General features: G+C 43.4%; 1 protein-coding gene across 11 annotated transcripts in view; it reads right to left on the bottom strand.

Annotated features, from left to right (window-relative positions):
- Positions 1-496: 496 nt before the first annotated feature.
- mypn (myopalladin) overlaps positions 497-18,230 on the bottom strand; it is a 268,796-nt gene continuing 251,062 nt past the window's right edge. For all 11 annotated transcript variants that reach the window (XM_078223667.1, XM_078223665.1, XM_078223673.1 and 8 more), the window contains 4 exons: positions 15,888-16,095; positions 11,154-11,319; positions 9,032-9,165; positions 497-3,105 (listed from right to left, as the gene is read on the bottom strand). In XM_078223667.1, coding sequence (XP_078079793.1) covers positions 2,939-3,105; positions 9,032-9,165; positions 11,154-11,319; positions 15,888-16,095 — 675 coding nt within the window. In that variant the 3' untranslated portion in view covers positions 497-2,938. The remainder of the gene's footprint in view (positions 3,106-9,031; positions 9,166-11,153; positions 11,320-15,887; positions 16,096-18,230) is intronic.

The raw sequence follows: 18,230 nt of genomic DNA, 5'->3' as shown, positions 1-18,230 counted from the left end.
TGTTCTTCTTGGAGAGGAGGAGTCTAAGAGGAGATTTGAGAGAGATGTTCAAAATCATGAGGGGGCTGGACAGAGTCGATAGGGAGAAACTGTTTCCGCTCGGAAAAGGATCAAGAACGAGAAGGCACAGATTTAAAGTGATTTGCGAAAGAAGCAAATGTGATGTGAAAAAAATGTTTTTCATAAAACAAAAGTTGGGGTCTGGAATGCATTGCCTGGAAGTGTGGTGGAGGCAGGTTCAATTGAGGCATTCAAGAGGGCATTAGATGATTATTTGAATAGAAACAATGGGCAGGGCTACGGGGGAAAAGGCAGGGGAATGGCACTAAGTCATGTTGTTTGTTTGGAGAGCCGGTGCAGACACGATGGGCTGAATGGCCTCCTTCTGAACTGTAACAATTCTGTGATACTGAATAGGCTCAAGTACTTTATGGCAACTCTGCTTCATTATTACCTCACTGGCAGATATCCCCCAAGCAAGTTCACAACTTGAACATTTATTGGAATAAATAAAACTTTATTCACAAGATAAACAATCCATTATTTCTTTACAAGTGCAAGTTTATATTAAAACACTTGGCTTAAGCTACCTGGCACTTCATGTAATATTGCAGCCTGTATACACTGAATTAGGAAAGGTACTGTAAACTGCTAAACAACCTGAAGCAGCTTTCCAAAAATCTAAAAGGCTATTTCACATGAATTAGTTGTCAAAAATATCTGTAAAATGAAAATAAATAGCTAAATATTGTGGAGCAGTTCCTATATTTTTCAATGGATATATAGTTAGATATGTGTGGCATTTTAACAAGTAACTTGTTAGCTAGCATGATAGGTAAAAAAAACGTATACAGGTGAGTATTTATTGACTGATTTATTAAAAGCTCCACTCTGTCTGCATCCAGAACATTGGTGCAATTGTCCTGCGTTTACTTCGAAAGGAGAAAGGGTAAAGTTCCAGCCATCATACACAGTAGTCATGGGGTCAACTTATTACCAACCAGATGGAGTTACTGGCTCAGGTTTTGCAGGCAGGGAGATGGTGGCATTATGATAATCTCAGTAGACTAGTCCTCCAGAGGCCCAGGTTAATGCTCTGCGGCATGGGTTCAAATCAAAATTCAACTAATAAACTGGAATCATAAAATTAGTCTCAGTAATAGTGGCCAGGAGAACTATTATTGTTGGAAAAACCCATTTGGTTCACTCATGTCCTTTAGGGAAGGAAATCTGCCGTCCCTACCCGGACTGGCCTACATGTGACTCCAGACCCATCTCAATGGAGTTGACTCTTATCCAGCTCCTGAAATGGCCCAGCAGGGCAATCAGGGATGGGCAACCATGCCCACATTCCACAAAAGAATGAAATAAAAACTTGCTACCGACCTCAGTGAAGGCTGTGCACAAAAGATCTGGCAAATGCTGGGCTGTGTATTTCACCAGGCTCCTGAAGTTAATATCATTCTGGCATCAACTGAAGGGGATCTCCGGCAATATAGCAATGTTAAAGCCATCAAGCAAGCTCAACAGCCAATCACATTGAAGAATTCTCACAGGGAGAAAACCAGGAAGTAATGAGCATGTTTCATCATTCACTTTGTTTTTGTAACTTTACAGAAAGCAAAATAAAGATTGTGACATACACGTGGGATTAGTGTAGAAGCTGATACATCATAAACTTTATTCAAGATTTATGTTTTTGAAAGCCTACAAAACAGAGAAATGACACTACCTTGATCCTGGGTTCGATTGGGGGAGACAGGAAGGTTGTTGACCTGCAGTAATTGCGAACACCCTTCAATTAGTGTACTGTTAAAATCCAACTCCAAGACCAATTGTGTAGAAAGTGGAAGTCTATCGAGTTTCTTTTCCAAGGATTTTAACAGTACAAACTGTGGACCACAGGGAATTATCAGTAGCAGCTTCTGAATTTCCACATTTAACTGAACATTTGAGCCCTTTAGAAGTAGGTGGATTGACTATGCTAAATTGCCCCAGGGGAACTAGCTAGGGTAAAAGCATGCGGTTATGGGGATAGGGCCTGGGTGGGACTGTTGTCAATGCAGACTCGATGGGCCGAATGGCCTCCTTCTGCACTGTAGGACTTAATGAATCTGTTTCAGTTTCACAGGAGAACGGCAGTAAACATTGGCAGTTTTCTCAGTTTCAAAGCTGTAACATGCTGGCCACTGTAAGTATGAAGTCGATTTAGGAACCCTCTCATTGAGTTATCTGATTGCGATTAGCTGCTTCATGCTTAACAGTGTAAACTGCTGACAAAGTAGTTCTGAGGGTAAGAACATTAACCACTTTAATAAACAATCAAAAGATTCACTTGTATTGTTATAAATAAGCACAGAAACGCTTGAGTAACAAATGTCCACCGCAGTCAATGGATTTAACTGGTACAAACTGCATGAGACCAGTTAGGATTATAATAAACACAGGTTATTCAATATACTAAGATTTTGCAGAGTATATCTGAGCTGTTGCAAGCTACATTCGAGTGAAAAAACATCCTTTTGCAGACAAGAATCAAATGCTTCATATTGTGCTAATGACCACCTTCCTTTTCCCGATGCTTTCGAAAACCTCCACAAACACAGAAATAACAGACATTCAAATAAACAAGATATTCTTTGGTGATTTGCCATGATTATTAGACAGTTGTCATCTTATTCTAACTGGGCATTGCTGACATCTATATTCATTAATTTGAATTTTCCAATCGTATTAACGAGACGATACATAAATCATCATATTGCTTCTATATAGTATCTGCACTCCGTTTCAAATCACCATTTCAACTGTGTCGCTTGCAACATTCAAAAAGCACCAAGGTCATAGAAACAAACAACTTCATGTAAACCTTGAATCACTTGGCCTCTCTTATCTTCACAGTTCTAAGTCCTGCAAAAGCAAACATAATGAAATAACTTCACAGTTCATCGCTCTCCATCACTTGGTGTTTGGCTGGGAATTGCGAGTTGTCTATTGATGGGAAGGCAGCTTTAAAGTCAAGTCCTTGTCCAGTCAGAGCTGCGTATCGACTGCTCGAAGGCCGCACTTTTTTTATTGGCTGTGTGATGTGCTGGTGCCACTGCGCTGTAACAACAAAGCAGGCCAATCAGAGGCTCGATGTTGCAATGGACAACTTTACGATAAGACGGCCTTCTAAATGGTGCTTGTTTACAACATGAGAGCTATGTTTTCATTCGCCATCAACACTGCTTAATGCAGAAATGAACAGAATATATTTGTGCAGTAACTTGTACCATTCAATTAAGTGCATCATTTGGCAGTAATTATAATAGGACTTCAATTATATTATTCTCCAGGTAGCTCCTAAGAAATTACTACAGTCAAATAATGCAATATTAGTCTCATCTCAGCTCCAGAAACAGTGTGATTTAATGCAATTGTATTTACTAGATAAGGAAAATCATGCCTCAATTTCACCATAGATGTGGCTCTCAGGAGAAGCACCCTGGCGGGCAGTCATAGAATGGGTCCAGTAATTTGGACATTATTCTGTGAGCTGTAGGGATAATAAGATTTGGAAGGAATGCATCTGGCTGCTGAAGGGTTTGTGAGAAACACTGAAACACTCCATTTTGATGGAGTCAAGTTTTCCAGGAGCAAGATGTCCAGGATTTCCAGGAGCAGATGCAAGATGTTTTACATATTGTGGCAGATCTCCAACAATTAATCACAATGAGTTTATAATGAGAATGGCACTATGTCATCTAGTTCACAATGTATTACTCTGAAGTGGAAGCTTTCTTCAATGTGCCTTTTCACTCCAAGGACCCAAAACCTGATATTGCTGAAGATAAGGATTTCCTGTGGTCTACTGTAAATCTGTGATCAGCTGGTGTTCCTGGTTGTAGATCAGGAGAAATTAGAATCTGTATCTTTAAAAGATGTTTCCACATTTTGCATTGTTAATATCTAAGATAGGGTAAATTCGAGTTTTATTTGTGTAGATATTGATAGTGAACCTCAGGGGAATGCTCAAGAATGAAAGTGTCGACATGATTTAAATAGATAAGTGATCACAACTCAATGCGAGTAGATGAACATTTGTTCTAACTGTTTATCGATCTGGATAGTGAGTCACCAGCCCAATTTAATATTTTTCTCCATTTATAATTGTATTGAAAATGAGACACACTTTCAATGTCTTGCAATGTGCAGTCAACAGCGAAGCGATGTGATCACTGCTGACTTCAAGGAATACAGCAGCAAGAATGTTGAAGGCAGGGTTTCCAAAACCATGGGTTGCAAAGGGTTAACTGTTTGGGGTCATGAGCAGCAATGGCAATTGTCGAGTGGAGACTTCAGGTGGGACGTGACATGTTTTCCCAACGGTTCGTCAATGGTACAGCTTTCCGCTGCTCTGATTGGTTGTTCTTTCAGTACCCTAACTGGCTATTAAGTTCCGCACTCCAATTGGCTGCACTGTGGTTGCACCAATTATCAAGCATAAAAATGTGGTCACAGTGGGGAAAACGTTTGGGAAGTACTGGTTTAAGGTATCGCAAAAGCGAATCCCAACATACAAATATTTTGGTGTAGATACTCCAGTGGATTCCCTCCCCCCTCCCATTACGCCCTCACTAAAATGAGCACATCAATGGTGAGTGTGGATAAAAAGTGGTTCAAGATCATTCAGTGCTGATTTTCCAGCCACAGATCGATCCAGCAATCTTTCTGCAGACCTGGGACCAGTTTTGTGAAACGGGGGTCTGCTAAAAACAAAAGGAAGAAGATAGAGAGGTTTACAGCATGGAAACAGACCCTTTGGCCCAACTTGTCCATGCCGCCCCTTTTTTTAACCCCTAAGCTAATCCCAATTGCCCGCGTTTGGCCCACATCCCTCTATACCCATCTTACCCATGTAACTGTCTGAACGCTTTTTAAAAGACAAACTTGTACCCGCCCCTACTACTACCTCTGGCAGCTTATTCCAGACACTCAACACCCTCTGTGTGAAAAAATTGCCCCTTTGGACCCTTTTGTTTCTCTCCCCTCTCACCTTAAACCTATGCCCTCTAGTTTTAGACTCCCCTACCTTTGGGAAAAGATATTGACTATCTAGCTGATCTATGCCCCTCATTATTTTATAGACCTCTATAAGATCATCCTTAAGCCTCCTATGCTCCACAGAAAAAAGTCCTTGTCTATCCATCCTCTCCTTAAAACTCAAACCATCAAGCCCCAGTAGCATCCTAGTAAATCTTTTCTGCACTCTTTCTAGTTTAATAATATCCTTTCTATAATAGGGTGACCAGAATTGCACACAGTATTCCAAGTGTGGCTTTACCAATGTCTTGTACAACTTCAACAAGACGTCCCAACTCCTTATTCCATGTTCTGACCAATGAAACCAAGCATGCCGAATGCCTTCTTCACCACTCTGTCCAACTGTGACTCCACTTTCGAGGAGCTATGAACATGTACCCCTAGATCTCTTTGTTCTGTAACTCTCCCCAACGCTCTACCATTAACTGAGTAAGTCCTGCTCTGGTTCAATCTACCAAAATGCATCACCTCACATTTCTCTAAATTAAACTCTATTCATCAGCCCACGGGCCCAATTGATCAAGATCCCTTCTTCATTGTCCACTATGCCACCAATCTTGGTGTCATCTACGAACTTATTAACCATGCCTCTTAAATTCCCATCCAAATCATTAATATAAATGACAAATAACAGTGGATCCAGCACCAATCCCTGAGGCATACCACTGGTCACAGGCCTCCAGTTTGAAAAACAATTCTCTACAATCATTCTCTGGCTTCTGTCATCAAGCCAATTTTGTATCCATTTAGCTACCTCACCCTGGATCCGGTGAGATTTAAAAGTGAGGGAGGGATGATAGGGTGCTGTCATCCATCCTATTTTTAATTATCTTGCTTCTTTGCAAATGGAAGGGCCTGTTGAAATGGGAGCTGGCCTCGTTTCTCAGGGTTTAATTTTAAGTTTCAGTTTGACACTGCAAATTTAAATATCTGTTTAAGTGAGGCGCTGGGTGGATTTTATTCTAAGAAGAGGATTTCTTTGAGCACATATTATATTGCTGTTTTTATTGTTTAAGGTGTTCCATGCTGAGGTTCAATACAACTGCAGGTTGAAGCTTTGACTTAATGGTGGGCTGCTTTCAAATAGATTCTGCAGCATTTCTAAAAGGGAAACTCCCCTTGGAGAGCCAGAGCTCATAACATAACCTCTGGGTACCCCTGTACATTTGGCTTTCCTTGATGAGGAGAAGAAATGCCACAGCACTGCTGCCTCACAGCACCAGGCACCCTGGTTCAATTCCGGCCTTGGGTGATTGTCTATGTGGAGTTTGCATGTTCTGCCCGTGTCTGCATGGGTTTCTTCCGGGTGCTCTGGTTTCCTCTCACAGTCCAAAGATGTGCAGGCTAGCTGGATTGGCCATGCTAAATTGTCCCTTGGTGCCACAGGATAGATACGTGGGGTTATGGGGATAGGTTCTGGGTGAGACTGTTGTCGGAGCAGGCTCGATGGGCTGAATGACCTCCTTCTGCACTGTAGGGATTCTGTGAAGACTTTGCACAGGTAAAGGTCCCACATTATATGCACTATGAGCCTTTCAGTCTAGCACAGAGATCTGTATAATTACTTTAATATCTTGCAATCAGCAGTTAACCATTACAGCAAGTAGGTGACCAATGCACTGTTGACTAGAGGGTGGCAGTTCATTTAATTTTCCAAACCTACAAAATGAGGATCTGGGATTCTTTCAGATTGGTAATTTTCTCAAGGGTGTAATGGGCTGTGCGTTACACTCATGGTCATTAAAGTATTGGCAGAATGAGCAGGGGTTTCAACTGATAAAAACAGACAACATTTCTTAAAGATGCAGCTGCAACTTCTGAGCAATGTTTCAGCAGCAGCGTGCTCTTGTTCTGTGTTAAACACCACTCATGCATGGCTACACAAGACAATCTATAGATACTGTGCATTGGAGAAGCTACTGTGCACAACAACATTTTAAGGGGAACATTGAATCATAGAAACCCTACAGTGCAGAAAGAGGCCATTTGGCCCATCGAGTCTGTACCGACCACAATCCCACCCAGGTCCTACCCCCATATTCCTCCATATTTACCCACTAATCCCTCTAACCTGTGCATCTCAGGACACTAAGGGGCAATTTTAGCACAGCCAATCAACCTAACCCGCACATCTTTGGACTGTGGGAGGAAACCGGAGCACCCGGAGGAAACCCACGCAGACACGAGGAGAATGTGCAAACTCCACACAGACAGTGACCCAAGCCGGGAATCGAACCCAGGTCCCTGGAGCTGTGAAGCAGCAGTGCTAACCACTGTGCTACCGTGCCGCCCCAACTTCTGACCAACAACAACAATTTGTAATGAACCACCTCAGGCACTTCCTGGGGCCATTCTAAAATAAAGAGTGACACTGGACCACATAAGAACACATTCACTCAGATGGAGATTTTAAAGAATATCTTAAAGGAGGAAAGTGAGATATACAGGCAGAGAGATGTCCCAGAGTTCAGGCAGCTGAAGCCACGGCCACCAATACCGGAATGAAGAAAAATGACCAGAATTAGAGTACGCATATCTCAGAGGCTTGTGGGGTAGAAGGAGATAGTGAGGGATGACCCTGTGGAATTCTTTGCTGCATAAAGCTGTCGAAGCTGGGTTGTTAAGTATGTTCAAAGACAGATTTTTAATCAGAAAGGGAATCAATGGTTATGGCGATAAGGTGGGAATGTGGAGTTGAGGATTATATCAGATCAGTCATGGTCTCATTGAATGGCAAAGCAGATTTGATGGGCTGAATGGCTTATTCATTTATTCAGGGCAACACGGTGGCACAGTGGTTAGCACTGCTGCCTCACAGCGCGAGGGACCTGGATTTGATTCCCGGCTTGGGTCACTGTCTGTGCAGAGTCTGCACGTTCTCCCCATGTCTGCGTGGGTTTCCTCTGGGTGATCTTGTTTCCTCCCACAGTCTGAAAGATGTGCTGGTTTGGTGCATCGGCCACGCTAAATTCTCCCTCAGTGTACCCGAACAGGTGCTAGAGTGTGACGACTAGGGGATTTTCACAGTAACTTCATGTAAACCTACTTGTGACACTAATATTTAAATGTAAAGGCATTGGCAGCATTCTGCAAACAAGCCAATCACTCACCCTCTTAACAGTAGCATGTTTATCGTAGGACCTCATTTTGTCATGAGGTGGAGATGCCGGCGTTGGACTGGGGTGGGCACAGTAAGAAGCCTCACAACACCAGGTTAATGTCCAACAGGTTTATTTGGAATCACGAGTTTTCAGAGCACTGCTCCTTCATTAGGTGAGTGATAAAGGAGCAGTGCTCCGAAAGCTCATGATTCCAAATAAACCTGTTGGACTTTAACCTTCTGACTGTGCCCATTTTATCAATGGAAGATGAAGGAGTGATCTAATTCAGGCGATTCAAAGATTGGATGGCAGGTATAGAGAAGAACTATTTCTTCCGATGGGGGATCCAGAATAAGGGGCATAACCTTCAAATCAGAGCTTGGCTATTCAGCAAGAAAACACTTATTAGCATAAAGTTTGTGGAAACCTGAAACCCTCGCCCTTAAAAAAAAGCAGAGATCTGGGAGGGTCAAATGAAATTTTTAAACCCGAGATTGGGTTTTATTGGGTAAGGACATTTAAGATTACTAAGCTGAAGAAGGACAGGGGTGATGGTGGAGTTAAGGTACAGATAAGCTTTGATCTAATTGAATGGTGAAACAGGCTGAAGAGGTTGAATGGCTTCTTCCTGCTCCTACATTCCTATGTATATTAAAGGTTTCTACTGCCTGATTCTGGTGGTCCTGTGGTAAGTCCTGCTGAGGTTTGTATTGATGGATAAGGTGCAGGTTGGTAAAGTATGCCCGTCATTTTAGGGCATTATTGCCCTGCCTGCACCATTGGCAATGCCAAATAAAACCTACTCCAATAATTGTTAAGCAGGGAACATTCAAATACACACTAACCATATAAATCGAGTCTGGCTGTACAAGACACTATTCCGGCTTCATTCTTGGCAGACACGGTATACCAACCAGCATCTTCCTTCTTCGTTGGCTGAATCAGGAGACAGACATATCCTGTGGTATCTTGATGCATGCTAGGGAAGATAATGCCATAAATTCCGTTAAAAACACACACAGACTGGAAGTCTAATTGGTTATCCATATTATTATACTGGAGCATCTACTACAGAATAAACAACACAAGTCATCACTTAAGTAGGTAATTTAAGTTTCTTTTAACTTATATTGTAACTTCAAATTTATTGTATTTTAGAAAAATAATCAAACGAAAAGTCAATTAAGCTCATACTTAATGGGACTTTGCAACTAGTTTTACCAAGACTGAATTAGAATGTTTTCCGGTGAAACAAGGCAGTGTAACTAACTAATACAACAATTGAAATAAAGTGATATCCAAAAACAGGACACTGCCTCAAACATATTCCAGTTAGAAAGACATTTTCAGATATAATTTAGCTTAGGGTGATACAAGAACATCCTGCCTATAATTATAGTGCAGTGTGAAAATCCAAATGATTTTTACAGTCTTCAAATAGATTTACGCTGTAAAATTAGTATTGCAGTTCACTTGGCTCCTCCACGATCATCCTCAATACCAGTGCTCCACAAGGCTGTCTTCCCAGCCCCTTACTATACTCCTCATACACCTATGACTGTGCGGCCAAATTCCCCTCCATCTCAATTTTCAAGTTTGCCGATGACACCACTGTAGTGGGTCGGATCTCAAACAATGATCAGACAGAGTACAGAAATGGGATAGAGAATCTGGGAAACTGGAGCGGCGACAATAATCTCTCCCTCAATGTCAACAAAATGAAGGAGATTGTCATTGACTTCAGGAAGCGTAGAGGAGAACATGCCCCTGTCTACATCAATGGGGACACACGTTTTTATGTGTGCAGATCACCAACAGCCTGTCCTGGTACCCCCATGCTGACACTATAGTTAAGAAAGCCCACCAATGTCTCGACTTTCTCAGAAGACTAAGTTAATTTGGCATGTCACCTACGACTCTCACCAACTTTTACAGATACACCACAGAAAACATTCTTTCTGGTTGTATCACAACTTGGTATGGCTTCTGCTCTGCCCAAGACTGCAAGAAACTACAAAAGGTCGTGAATGTAGCCCAATCCATCACACAATCCAGCCTCCCATCCATTGACTCTGTCTACACATCCCGCTGCCTCGGAAAAGCAGCCAGCATAATTAAGGACCCCACGCACCCCGGACATTCTCTCTTCCACCTTCTTCCATTGAGAAAATGATACAAAAATCTGAGGTTATGTACCAACCGACTCAAGAACAGCTTCTTCCCTGCTGCCATCAGACTTTTGAATGGACCTACCTCGCATTGAATTGATCTTTCTCTACACCCTAACTATAACTGTAACACTACATTCTGCACCCTCTCCTTTCCTTCTCTATGTACGGTATGCTTTGTCTGTATAGAGTGCAAGAAACAATACTTTTCACTGTATACTAATACATGTGACAATAATAAATCAAATCAAATCGCAAAGAAAGTCCTGGAGGGGAAAAGCTCCCACTCCTTCAGATTGTATTCAGAATGTATTGAGCATACAACCATGAGATCCAAACTGCCAGGGGCTCCTTTGAATCTCCCTGGACACTATTAAAAACCATCTTACCTACATTTGGAGATTTAATGGCAGGGACATGCCCCAGTTGCATTCTCTAGCCATTTCACTTTCTGTTTGGAGATTGCTCTGTCTGAGCTTCCAGGCAGATGTGAGCCAAGCATTTTAAGTAAGGTTCTGTTTGCTTTTACCCTGAACTGCAGCTACCCAGTTTCAGATTGGCTCCTTAGCCAGGTGCAATAGCGATAAAGTGCTGAATTCAGCCACCTAATGGCAAACCTTGCCCACTGGGAGCTCATCAGAAATTCAGGTGCGACCAAAGTAGTCATGAAATCATGTGCTACTTATGCCCAAATTTCCAAAATACAGTCCCGTCAGATATGGTTCGTCATGGGAGCAGGAAGTCATTTTTTTTTAAACCAGCAGCTATAGTCACACTATGCACTGAAGCCTGGACACACCTTATCCTATCTCTGTTGGGAGAGACCGTCTCATTGTCTTTCTTCCAGAAGATCATGGGAGGAGGCATGCCTACCACTCTGCACTCTATTCTGACCGGGTGGCCCTCTGGCACCCCTGTGTTCCGCAGCTTCTCAATAAAGAAAGGTGCCTTTGTAATTTCCTTTGCTACAAAACAAACAAATGGAAAGAGAAGAAGAAAACAAACATTTTAGAACATTAGCTTTGACATTTCTGTAAGTTTTATATTTGCTGACTTTACTGTACAGACACTCATTTCTATTGCAGTGATTCTTCCTCTAATGGAGTAATGCTGTGAATTTTCAGTGGTGTTACACTAATGGAAAGGGATTCAGCACTGCACAACAGAAGGAATGCATGGGGACAGGGGTGACAAGCTACCAACCTTCTGAAATGGAAAATAATCATAGAATGTTTCAAGGGACACCCTAAAAGCCAACTGGGAGCAGGCGATGTGTGAATACACATGGCAAAAACTTTTACATTTGCAGAATCTGACTGATTTAGTGATTGACCCATGAGATTTTCTGTAGCTGGGAAGGAAATGGATATATTGCATTGCGATGCAAAACGCTAATCAACATAGACATATTCTAAACTCCAGAATTTTGTGCCGTGATTTGTTTTCATGAAGTGGGGGATGCATCGAACTAATAAATTTAAAGGTTATTCAGAAGTAGGTTTATGTTAACACTGCAATGAAGTTACTGTGAAAATCTCCAAGTCGCCACACTATATAAAGTAATATTAAATATATCATATAACACATATAAACCTATATTAGATGTAGAGGCCTTGATTTTCTGGCTGCACTGCTCCCGGTGCAGATTTTCAAAACATAATGATTTGCAAAAGAGAAAGTGAAACCACAGGCTGTCAATCAGGTTTACACTCTGTCAACATTGTGGTTAGGATCAACTGAGATCCATTCAACTGTGAAGGGAAATTAAAATAAACACAGGTGGCTAGAGGAGGATAGAAATCTATTGAACTGTCAATGGAAGCCTCTTTCAAAACACTGCACGTTGAAATTGAAAGGGATCAAAGGCGCCCATTGGAATGGAGAGGGTTTCAAAGAATTCAACTTGCTAGGAAGCCGTAAAGACTTCAAATCAAAACTGTGTGCATACATTGGGACTGAGTGCACAGCTAGGCAAAATGGAAACCTCCCCCCCTCACCCATCCACCAGATGATATTGACACTTCCTCTCTGTCAGAGGACTTCACACCTGCAGCTTTTGACAGGGAGAAAGGGAAATCTCTGCTGCAGAATGGAGTGCTGCAGTGATTTAAAAGCCTGCCAGGTGACTGGGGTGTTGGTGGGGGGTGGGGCGCATGGAGATTAAAGTGACCTGGCCACTTCAGAATTTGACAGGGCAGGAAAGCAGATATTGATCACAGGGCTGTCTGAAATCACCATGTCAGGGGTGATCTTCAGGTCTGCCAGGGCTAGTAGGGGCAGTCCAGCCAAAAAACCCCCATCCTGATGAAGGGTCAGAGAGTTTTAGAGGTTTACAGCATGGAAACAGGTCCTTCAGCCCAACTTGTCCATGCCGCCCCTTTATTTTTCAAACAACTAAGCTAGACCAAATTCTTAGAAAGAAATCTTAGAAACCCTACAGCACAGAAAGAGGCCATTCGGCCCATCAAGTCTGCACCGACCACAATCCCACCCAGGCCCTATCCCCATATCCTGACATATTTACCCACTAATCCCTCTAACCTACGCATCCCAGGACACCAAGGGCAATTTTAGCATGGCCAATCAACCTAACCCGCACATCTTTGGACTGTGGGAGGAAACCGGAGCACCCGGAGGAAACCCACGCAGACACGAGGAGAATGTGCAAACTCCACACAGACAGTGACCCAAGCTGAGAATCGATCCCTGGCGCTGTGAAGCAGCAGTGCTAACCACTATGCTACCGTGCCCGCGATTGGCCCATATCCCTCTATACCAATCTTACCCATGTAACTGTCTCAATGCTTTTTAAAAGACAAAATTGTACCCGCCTCTACTACTACTTCTGGCAGGTCGTTCCAGACACTCACCACCCTCTGAGTGAAAGAATTGCCCCTCTGGATCCTTTTGTATCTTTCCCCTCTTACCTTAGACATATGCCCTCTAGTTTTAAATTCCCCTACCTTTGGGAAAAGATGTTGACTATCTAGCTGATCTATGCCCCTCATTATTTTGTCGACTTCTATAAGATCACCCCTAAGTCTCCCACACTCCAGGGAAAAAAGTCCCAGCTTATCCAGCCTCTCCTTATAACACAAACCATCAAAAGTGGCAAGGTCAACCCTTCTACGCAGCCCAAGTCCACCCAACCCCAGGGCTTTTGAGGGACCCATCCTCCACTGCCTGGCAGCAGCAGAGGGGCAAATGGCCACTGGAGCTAGTTCCTGGAGCTCCGCCGGGACCCAAGGTGCCAGGCCAGGATATCAATGCCGGAGTTGGAACACTGTTGACACTGCCAAAGCCTATGGCCTGAAGGGAAGATAAGAGAGGGGTCTGAGGGGGAAGGAGGGTGTTATGTGAGGGGTATTGAGGGTTATGGGGACTGTGTGGAGGTCTAAGGAGGAAGGGGGGCTATGTGGGGAGTCTGAGGGGGGAAGAGGGCCGAGTGGGCGATCGGGTCAGATAAACCTGATATCTGCTTGCTGTGGGGTTGGAAGGGGAGGGTGCCTCTCATTGCAGAGGGGTTGGTGGCGTTCCTCCAACCCTCGGGGTCCAACACACCAGGTCCTCGCTTGTGAGGACCTGTGCAAAAGCCCGCTCGGTGCGACCCCATTGAGAAGGTGCGTGAATAGTGGGAGTTATTTGAATTGGGCTTCAATCCTGCTAATTATATTATATGCATTACAAATGTGTAGTAGAGGCAGTAAACTTCTGAAACATGCAGCGCATGGTTATCCATCAGAAATACCATGATCTATGGGGCTATTGCCAAGGGCTGAAGAATGAATCCCTTTCAGCCAGCAGACATCTGATGGGCTGATTGGCCATCTCCTCTGCTACTATATTCTATAGATCTATAGCCAATCTCCTAGCACTGCTGCCTCACAGCACCAGGTTCGATTCCCGGCTTGGGTCACTGTCTGTGTGGAGTCTGCACGTTCTCCCTGTGTCTGTGTGGGTTTCCTCTGGGTGCTCCGGTTTCCTCCCACAGTCTGAAGGACGTGCTGGTTAGGTGCATTGGCCGTGCTAAATTCTCCCTCAGTGTAACCCGAACAGGCGCCGGAGTGTGGCGACTAGGGGATTTTCACAGTAACTTCATTGCAGTGTTAATGTAAGCCTACTTGGGACACTAACAAATAAACTAAACTTTTCGCTCCATCCAACGTGAACCTTAGAAGAATGATTCATATCAGTTAAATAAGGCATCAAAATAATTCTGCCATTGACATATGAGATGAGGATGCAGAATCTTGTCCTTTTGATCACTGGTTCGTAAAAGTTTCACAAGTCTGACTTTTGTTGTGGCTCCCTTGGATTTGAGATTGACCTTAGAGTTATGACAATACCACACTTAACTAGCATGTCAGATCCTACATGTGAGAACTGTGAAGGAAAGTACCAGAAACTGGTTGAATCCCACCTCAGTAGCGCTCCCAGTGCCAAAGGGAAACACATCAATTTTCCTCCTGGCAGCAGCACTTAGAATCGCAGCCCAAATTGCACCACTGAAAAAAACGCCCTCAAATTTGCTAGGATACACCACGCTCGATGAAATCTTCAATTGATGCAGAGCAGAGCTGGGCTGAGCTACATCAAGGGTTCACATTCAATGCAAAACCATATCTAAACTTAAATATTACCAGAATTCTGAAAGGATAGGTGTAGGGCATTATGGGTAAATTAACCTTCTAAATACAGAGGGCACATTTTTTGGCATAAAGCTCTCTGTCCAATAGAAAGTAATTGAGTTATACTCCATTGAAATTATTACTGTATGAGCAAGTGAGAGCTAACTATCCACTAACATTAACACTGTACCAATCTGAGCGAGGGATTGAAGAGAGCAATTTGTTTCTGAAACATGGTTGTCGCAATAATTTTATTGACTTTGAAGAAGTGTTTGTGAGGGGGGGGTGATGGTGCCTTGTCTACAGGGTAGCACCAAGTTATAAGTTGTAAGCACAAAACCGATTTCTCCCACAATCTACCAGTACTCTCGCTGTTACTTGCTGCTGAAATGATGCAGCCTACAGTGCCAGGGACCTGAGTTTTATTCCGACCTCGGGTGACTATCTGTGTGGAGTGTGCGCATTCTCCCATATCTGTGTGAGTTTCCTCCGGGTGCTCTGATTTCCTCCCACACTCCAAGAGATGTGCAGGTTAAGTAGATTGGCCATGGTAGATTGCCCCTTAGTGTCCAGATGTGTAGATTAGGGGGATTAATGGGATAAATACATTGGGGTAGGGAGAAAGGGTTGGAGGGGGGAGGTAGATGCCTAGGTAGATGCTCTGTTGGAGAGTTGGTGTAGACTGGATGGGTTAAATGGTCTCCTTCTGCACGGTGGGAATTCTATGATACATCTGGGAGGTTTCTAGCTGCTCGAGGCTGCCCTCAAAAGAGGCCTTCCACCACCCATGTTGTTGTCACTGGGGAAGTTCAGTTTCCATCTGATCGTCATTAAGTAATTGCTTGCAGGAACATCTTTGCATGAATTACAGATAAACTTTCCTTTTGGTATGAACTATACTTTACCTACAACAGACAGCTCCAAACTAAAGGAACTTTGTCCTGCTTTGTTTGTTGCAATACATGTGTAAGTTCCCATGTCCTTGGCTGTTAGGTGATCAATCAGGAGGGAATGAATTCCATTTTCACGCACGAGCATCTTGTGGGTAACATCTGGTAAAATAGGTTTTCCATTCAGTAGCCAGAAAAGATCAGGGTTTGGTAGCCCACTCACCTGAAGAAAATGGGAATATGTTTATTTGAATGATGAAGTGTCTTTTTGTTATTCATTCATGCAATTCATTCATTCATTCATTCATTCATTCATGGGCATCACTGGCTGGGCCAGCACTTATTGCCCATTCCTGAGCGCATTTAAGAGTCAACCACATTACTGTGGCTCTGGAGTCACATGTAGGCCAGACCAGGTAAGGATGGCAGATTTCCTTCCCTGAAGGAACAGTCAACAATAGTTTCATGGTCATCATTAGACCTTTAATTCCACACTTTTATTGAACCCAAGTCCTAGAGCATTACCCTGCATCTCTGGATTATTGGTCCAGCGATATTACCACTATGTAAATACCTTCCTCTGATATTGTGTCTGTATAATGTGCAGTGAAAACTCTTCCCAATTTTCTGACAAACTGCAGCTTTCCAAATTGATATCTTTGTGATACACAATTGAACTCTGCGAATGTACATTAGGAGCTCATGTTCCCTCAGTGGAATCAGCTAAAACACATTACCATCTTTGAGAATTTCAATGTTAAGTCCCTGAGAATCTATGTCCGTCAATAGGGTTTGGATTTTCGCAAATGGAGAGCACACTCACTTTGTAGGGACACAGTCCACTTACTCATGTCATCTCTACCCTCTTAAATTCAAGAGACACAGACTTAGGGCCCGGTTTTACCATTTTGAGTCTAAGTGCCGAATCTGGGCGTAATACAGATCCGAGCCTGGAATCCGCTTTCCAGCGCGCCCATACGCTTTTTGCCGGCTCCAGTCCGATCCGCGCAGTGGGCGGGGCTTAGCGCTGCCAGAACGATCGGAGATCTGAACTGCGCATGCGCAGTTCGAAAAAAATCTGAAAAAGCGCGCCCGTGTCAGGTCGCAGATCTGAGGAGTAGAAATGATGCCTTGACTTAAGATCATACCTGCGAGTAAATTTCTCACTCAGAATGACAATTATTTGTTAGTTTAAAAATATAACCTGTTCCTGTGCAAACCACTGAGAAGCAATAAACGCAGCTGCATGTATTTAACTGGATAGAGCAGGGGCAGGAATGGATGCTGCAGGTCCCGGGGTTCAAATGTTTTAGTCGAAGTAGGGAAGGAGGTAGAAGAGGGGGAGGGGTAGCATTATTGGTCAGAGATTGTATCACAGTGTCAGAGAGGAGGTTTGATGAGGACTTATCTGTTGAGGTAGTATGGGCGGAGATTAGAAATAGGAGAGGAGAGGTCACCCTGTTGGGAGTCTTTTATAGACCTCCTAAAAGTTCTAGAGAGGTTGAGGAAAGGATTGCGGAGTCAATCCTGCTTAGGAGTGAAAGTAATAGGGCAATTGTTATGGGGGATTTTAACTTGACTAATATTGACTGGAATTGTTATAGCTCTAGCTCGTTAGAGGGGTCAGTTTTTGTTCAAAGCGTGCAGGAAGGTTTTTTGACTCAGTATGTAGACAGGCCAACTAGAGGTGAGGCTATATTGGATCTGGTGCTGGGAAATGAGCCAGACCAGGTGCTAGACTTGGAAGTTGGTGTGCATTTTGGTGATAGTGACCACAATTCGGTTACGTTCACCTTAGTGATGGAAAGGGATAGGCATGAACCTCGGGCCAGTGGTTTTAGCTGGGGGAAGGGTAATTATGAGGCTATTAGGAGAGAATTAGGAAATATAGGTTGGACTAGGAGATTACAGGGACTGGGAACGTCCGACATGTGGAGTTTTTTCAAGGAGCAGCTACTGCGAGTCTGTGATAGGTATGTCCCTGTCAGGCAAGGAGGAATTGGTAGGGCTAGGGAACCGTGGTGCACCAAAAAAGTTTCTTTGTTGGTTAAAAAGAAAAAGGAGGCTTATGTTCGGATGAGACGTAAGCACTCGGGTAGTGCACTAGAAAGCTTTAGATTGGCTAAGAGGGAGTTGAAGAGCGAGCTTAGAAGGGCTAAAAGGGGACATGAGAAGACTTTGGCGGATAGGGTTAAAGTGAATCCTAAGGCGTTCTATAGGTATGTCAAGAACAGAAGGTTGGTTAGGGCAAGTTTAGGGCCAGTTATAGATGGCAGAGGGAAGTTATGTGTGGAACCGGAGGAGATTGGTGAAGCATTGAACCAATATTTCTCTTCGGTGTTCACGCAAGGGGACATG

Source organism: Mustelus asterias, chromosome 11 (assembly GCF_964213995.1).
Source record: "Mustelus asterias chromosome 11, sMusAst1.hap1.1, whole genome shotgun sequence".
Lineage (NCBI taxonomy): Eukaryota > Metazoa > Chordata > Chondrichthyes > Carcharhiniformes > Triakidae > Mustelus > Mustelus asterias.
Note: the sequence above shows the minus strand (reverse complement) of the source record. Positions and strands in the feature narration are given on the sequence as shown.